At 42.2% G+C, this 6,606-nt stretch overlaps 1 protein-coding gene across 2 annotated transcripts; it reads right to left on the bottom strand.

The window, feature by feature from the left end:
* Window positions 1–200: 200 nt before the first annotated feature.
* On the bottom strand, window positions 201–1,879 carry LOC118340780 (homeobox protein OTX2-like). 2 transcript variants are annotated; one of them, XM_035678916.1, is made up of 3 exons: window positions 1,753–1,879; window positions 1,283–1,434; window positions 201–827 (listed from the first exon to the last, which is right to left on the bottom strand). In XM_035678916.1, exons 1-3 carry the CDS (start codon window positions 1,877–1,879, stop codon window positions 201–203), a joined length of 906 nt encoding a protein of 301 aa, XP_035534809.1. The 2 variants fall into 2 exon arrangements, with proteins under 2 accessions (XP_035534809.1, XP_035534810.1); XM_035678917.1 differs by having other exon boundaries at window positions 1,783–1,879.
* Window positions 1,880–6,606: the final 4,727 nt, after the last annotated feature.

The following is a 6,606-nucleotide window of genomic DNA, read 5'->3' as shown; positions in this document are numbered from 1 at the left end:
GAGAAGTCAGTCTGAATGTTCAATAAATTAACCCAACGTGTGAGACAACCGGCTGGCAGCCCTGTTCTGCTCTGCCCGAGGTAGAAGTTGGGGCCTGTTATATGTAGAAAAAACGCCGCACTGGCTGCTCCCAGCCTTGGGTTTTTAATTTGCCTGTTCAGTCTGCAGTTTGTCAAAATTGTCCCTTTACTTCTCTCCTCTCACAACACTTGAAATTTCCACGCTGCTTGGTCTTTATAATCCAAACAGTCCGCATTGAAATTGAGCTTCCATGAGGAGGCTGTTTGGTCCTTATAGTCCAGGCAGTCCGCGGCTCCGCTGAAGCCCAGCCCCGCCGTCCCGTACGCCGACGAGGAGAGGGAAGACGCGGAGCTCAGGTGGCTGGAGACGCCGTTGCTGCCCATGGGGCTCATGGCGGAGCCCGCGGCGGATAGCTGGTGGTGCATAGGAGAAAGGTAGGAGCCGCAGTCCATCCCGGTGAAGTAGGACGAGGAGCCCGTGTAGCCCTGGTTGTAGCCCGACGCCTGGGTGTATGTCATGGGGTAAGAGCGCTGCATGCAGGAGGAGGAGGAGGTAGACAGCGGGTCGGAGAGAGGGGAGATGGAGGCCGGGCTCCAGATAGACACCGGCGCCGCGCTGCTGCTCACAGCCGGGAGTGTGGTGCTGGAGGGCGGCGTGAACTGGCCGCTGGCACCGCTCTCTGAGCTGGCCTCTCGGATCGGAGAGCCTTTCTTTTTCACCGGCTTGCTGACAGCCTTGTTCTGCACTCCACTTTGGGTTTGCTGGGCCTGCTGGCGATGCTTGGCGCGTCGGTTTTTGAACCATACCTGGAAGAAAAATGCATTTAAATTAAGTTAATTTAGCACATGACATTGGATTTTTTTTATTTTTTTTTTATTTTTATATGTATATTTATACACCACATACCCTACAATTTATTCTTAATAGTCATTGAAAAATGTGGGCTAAGTTAAATATTCCAATGATCTCAGAGAATAATGTAGGACTATATCCATTATATTCATGATTTTCTAATATTGTCTTACAAGCTTTACATTTATACAAACTATGTATAAACTTTACTCTGAAGGTGTGTTATTTATAATGCGAGTTTATGACTTAATATCGGAGTTTCAAGAGGTGACTGGTATAAAGCACTTCTCCTACAATAAAGAGAACACTTAGCCCTGAAGTGGAGTGTCTCGCCTCTCAGAGACAATGACTAATTATCAACCTTACATGAATGAAGTGTGTAGTTGAGGTTTTGGTGCTGGAGACTCACCTGCACTCGGGATTCGGGCAGGTTGATCTTTAAGGCCACCTCTTCTCTCATGAAGATGTCAGGATACCGAGTCTTGCCGAATAGGTTCTCCAGCACGTCGAGCTGGGCCCGAGTGAAGGTCGTCCTCTCTCTCCTCTGTTTGCGAGGGGCACCTGGTGAGAAGAGGGGGAAAAAACAATGTTTATGGAAAGAAAAAAAACGAAATAATACAGCTTGATGTTTAACTTCTGTAACTTAATTAGCTAACTTTCAAATATAATCTCAAATAAGTGAGCCTAGTTTATAGAGGATAATCATGTTTGATAATTAAAATAGAGGCTTTAATTGATCTAATGAGGCCTTGGCTGTGTCTCAATACTCTGTTGTATGATGTTATAATAAATACAAATACACATCATTCAGTTGTTAATGGAAATATGAAAAGTTGCAAATACACATAAAGCATCCGAACAGCCTTTTTGCCTCTCTACATAGTTGCACCCTGGGGTGGGCTATATTACCTTGGTATCCCACTGAAGGATGCAGCAGGTCCACTCCTGAGGTAGATAAGCTCAGACCGTTCACCGTGTACGGCGGCTGCTTCAAATAGGACATCATGCTGGCGGCCGGGCGAGGGGGCACCAAACAGAAGAAGTACGAAAAAATAGGGCAGAAAATTGTCTTTTAATCCTCTCGCGTCTCCGTTTGCTATTTCTCCTCGTCTGGATCAACCTGATGCAGGACACACACACAAACAGGAAGGTTTTAAGGTCGTTTCGAACCGACTGTGTCCGCTGATTTTTACGCACAGCCTTTACGCACCGCGGTGGGTTTAAAGAAGTGAGCGTCCTCGGACTCGCAGGGCTCTTAAAGGCGAGTGGAGACCCCCAGCTGTCCCTGCTGGACTGAGGATGCTCTGTCTGGCTGACAGGCGTTTACGCCATCACACCCCCTCCCCACCGCACACACACACACACAAACTGCTACTATAACCCCGCCCTTTATCACCCCCCTCTTCCCCAAACACACTCCTCTCCTAGTACCACCAAAACAAAACATTGTCGTTAAAATGCACACACTCGTTGGGCCCCAACCGGGATCTCAATTAGCATATACCCACAGGTTAGGCAAAGCTAAATAGACAGCTGATTGGGGGGCCATTTGCAGAAACAAAGCCCACTGTGGACCGATAAGTAATGCTGATAACAAAAGACTTTAGGGAACAAACAAAGAAGCCAATACTGCAAACTGTGCGCTCATTCAAATACAACTGGGCATCTTCATTTCTATATCTCGGTCCCATTGTTTGTTTCCTCTAAAACCCTTGTACATTCAAATGTCACCGCATTAAAATACGAAGGAAAACTTTAGCAAATAATTAGAAACATGGAGGCATTCCCCCAAAGTGAATTCTGACACATTATTGACACTCCTCAGGGCGAGTCCCCCTCCTTGCCTAATGAATTGCTCCCGATAATTAGATTTGGAAGGTGAGACTATCGAAAAGTGTTGATTAGAGAGGAGCAGTTAATCTTAATCTAAACAAACAAGGAGATGGCCCACTAAATGTATCTTAAGGTATTGTGCAGGGAAAAAGTTTTACAGGAAAACCGTTAATCTCAGTCTCATATTTTACTTTGAAATGTTGCCCTGATGGTAAAATGGCCACTTTATCTAAACGAGGTCTATAAACATCTTGAGCGACAGTTCAGACAAATTATTAAAACTTTTACAGTGACAAAAAATGTATCCTAAATGCATTTACAGAGATATACAACAATATTGTGTTCTTATAGAAATATTATAGGTTCATCATTGCAGATGACATATGCATGAATAATATAATATAATATAATATAATATAATATAATATAATATAATATAATTACAAAAGCAACTAAGGAATTAAAATGCTATATTAAATCTGTTATATTTTTGTTTCTGTAGAGGATGAAGCCCTTGTTAAAGAAAATATATTGAACACATATACTAATCTTAAAACACACAAAATTCCAGTGTTTTATATGCCTTAATATTTCCTTCTCTTTTTTTTTGTAATAGCTAATTAGTCTAAACACCATATGTTGCTGTCTGAGGCCTCTCGTAGCGTCCAGTGACACCTACCTGTAGAATAAAGTTCCCAGGACCCTAGAGTGCTCCTCTCTGTAGACCTTACCCCTCGTTTTTAAAGAGCCAATAACGGCCACTCCTATACTCAATCTGTCACTTTTTTTGCACCCCCGGCTACCGGTTGCTCCACATCCGTTCAATAATAAATACCCTGCCCAGCCATTAATTATTATTGGATACAAGAGTTTTTTTTTTCTTCTTCTTCTTTCTGTAAGAAATTAACGAGATAATCCGGACGGCACGCGCTGGCCTGATTACAGGACGCCAGCCGACTCCGCATTCAGGCCTCCTTAATTTTCTGCGTCACGAAAATAAAACAAAGACTGGCATTGTATTTATCAGACCAGCTGACTGCCAGACAACCAACCCCCCCATCAACCCCTCACTCCCTCATCAACCCCCCCAACCCCAGCACAACCAACCCTACAACTCACTTTCCTAAACTGACACATGCACGTTCATGTGGCCCTTTAAAACTGTTATTATTATTATCATTATTAATATTATTAGCCTATTGGGACCTCCTGTATGTTTGCATTGCATTGTGTGAACAATTGTCATTAATTGTGTAATGTAGGATACATATTTCGATATTTTCTGCGTTCCAAATTCAGCAATAAATAAAAATACAAGTTATTATGCAAATTTGCACAATTAATATTGAGCTTTATTTTCTAAAATAACACCATAAAATACTTTTTTTTCCGTTTAAAGACTTTCCACTACCCAGTTTGATGATAAAGTGGATTCTTCACTATGAATTTAATACCGCATGTGATTTAACATCAAATACATTTGAACTTGACTTGAGGTGTGTTTACCCTCCCTTACAAGCCTGCATACATCCAGAGTCTATAGTCAAACATCCAGCAGTTGGACTGTATTATCTGAAGTTGTGGACTCCTCCACCGTCCTGCTATTAATCGGTTGAATGCCCCTTTGCTCCGAGCCTGCAGCCCACAGAGGCGAGAGGGAGAAAAGTTTTACAGCACGCCTCCCCAATTACCTCCCTGTAGGCTATTTGCATTTACACCGCAGTCAGCTCCTGGTGGCCGAATGACTACTTCTCATCTCATTTTCATTTATTTGCAACTCATAACCACGAGTATTGCTTACATACACTGACACGACAAAATATGAACGTTAAAAATAAATGACTTACTTCAGTTGTTTTTTTAACAGGTCTTTCTCTAAACGGCCCTCTCGGCTGTGCAGAGTGGTTCTAAGTGGCTTTGATTAGTTTCCTCCCGGGTAAGCTTGTTGGATGCGGATAATACTAAGAGATGCTCAGTATTTATGGAGAGAGAGAGAGAGAGAGGGAGAGAGAGGGGGGAGAGACTGTGTGGATTTTTTATTTTTTGCAGCCAATGGAAATGAGAGGAAATATGATGAGCAGAGGTGTGAAAGGATGCAGCAGCTGGAGTGAAGTGGCCTGATGGTGACCAACATCACCTCCAAAGCACCGCTGACTATATATTTCTTTAGCATTTAAAAACAAAGAGCACATTATAGCATATTATTCTCTGCAGCAATTACCTCAACATTTTATTCTCAGGTCTAGAAATGCCGTTATAGGTGTTGACCAGCCAATCAGAGCACGGAGCTCAGTGACAAATGAGTTTGACATATAGGTTCACAATAAGAAACAGAAGATTAAAGCTGCAGCTTGAGGCCTTAATTGTCTAAATGAGCTGAGCAAGGGAAACCCCAGCTGTTTTGTAGAGAAGTGAAAATAACTTGTTGGGGATCTGTCATGGTTTTATTCTGTGTAACCCTATAGAGGAGATTTAAAGGGTGGCCCGGGAAGCCGCACACACCCACCACCACCTCTTCTCTGGACCTTTCCTTTTCTTAATTTAAAGCAGAAAAAAACAGCAGCCTAAAAATGATGTGTAATTTATCAAATACTCTGTTACGGGGTACCTCGTTGCATTTTGGGAATTAAACAGCCTAAAACGAATTATCAATAGGGCTAATTTTTACTCAGCTTGAACCCAATTGTCCCGGCTCAGTGTAAATTAATTTTTTTTTTTTAACTGGTTTAATTCCATGTTGACAAAACTTTGGCCTCGGCAGCCCCGAATGAAGGATTTGATTGGTTCTCCAGAATAAGCAGCAGGTTAGAGAACTAATTAGGAGTCTTAGGAGTCCACATGCCAGATGAACAGACTGCGAGTCTGTTGGGTTCTTAGACAAGACTAAAATCAATACGACCATCCACGGATTCTGCACTATAGAACATTATTTACAGTATTTAGGCTATGGGATATGATCTCATTGTGTGATTTCATAAAGGCACTGAAGTCAGTAAGGAAACAAATGGAGGCGCATTTAGGAAAAATTGAGAAGAATTAGTTAATATTGTGATTTGATTTGAACTCATTAGAGAACTAAAAGAGTTTTACTGTAAGAGGAGTTTTCCCATTTTCCCTCAGCGATCCCACTAAAACAAACAGCCTAACCGGCCTTGGGTATCTGGTCCCCTTGTAGTCCCACAGCTATGTTCTTGGCTCACGCAGAGTCCTTTCATCTTCAGCTCTGATATATAATTCATCGGAAAATATCTAATAGCCCTGGGGAGCGTTTCAGCTAAACGGGGCCGTGGTTGTAAAAAGGTGAAGTCGCTTGTTAATGTCTGTGGCAATATGCCCTCCCCCTGTCTGCGGGCCAATTGACGAAGTCACGGTTTCTCCTGCTGTTAGGGAGACGAATTGAAGGCTAAGAATCGTGGGACTGAGATACCACTCTCTCACAGGATAATACTGGCTGGTATGAGGGAAGCATGATGTGCTGCCTCCTCTCTCCTCCTCCAGCCTTTTGTTTGCTTCCCTATAGAACCGGTTAATATGGTTGCAGGCCATAAATTATGGCAAAAATCATAAGAATCGTTTGCGGTTGTTGGGTTTTTATCTCTTCAATCTTACTCTAAATTGACATAGGGATAAAGTATTTATAACCTATTGATGCCCATTATATCACATCAAGTGGAATAACATCTCAGTGGATATGGTTCTTGTTTGTTTTGCTGCTCAGATGTAATTTACCTTCATGATTTTTTTTTATACCTTTAGTTGTTACTGTTCCTTTCCATAACTTCTTGAATTTATCTTTTTAAAGACTAATTCCAGGGATTTTGTTTTGTACTTGCATACAGTTTTATTGCAAGATCAAAATTGTTGCCGCAGAACTTCAGACATCCTGAATTTTAGACATTA

The sequence above is a fragment of the Morone saxatilis genome, unplaced genomic scaffold (assembly GCF_004916995.1).
Source record: "Morone saxatilis isolate NCDOM2014 unplaced genomic scaffold, NCSU_SB_2.0 Contig7, whole genome shotgun sequence".
NCBI classification, from domain to species: Eukaryota; Metazoa; Chordata; class Actinopteri; family Moronidae; genus Morone; species Morone saxatilis.
The sequence above is the reverse complement of the archived record's forward strand: the minus strand, read 5'-3'. Positions and strand labels throughout refer to the sequence as shown.

Excerpts from the sequence above, each read along its gene's own strand:
- LOC118340780 (XM_035678916.1), bottom strand. The coding sequence starts at position 1,879 with ATGATGTCCTATTTGAAGCAGCCGCCGTACACGGTGAACGGTCTGAGC. Across the intron at positions 1,435-1,752 it reads CCACCCCAGGGTGCAACTAT|GTGCCCCTCGCAAACAGAGG; the intron begins GTAGAGAGGCAA and ends TCTTCTCACCAG. Across the intron at positions 828-1,282 it reads TGCCCGAATCCCGAGTGCAG|GTATGGTTCAAAAACCGACG; the intron begins GTGAGTCTCCAG and ends TTTTTCTTCCAG.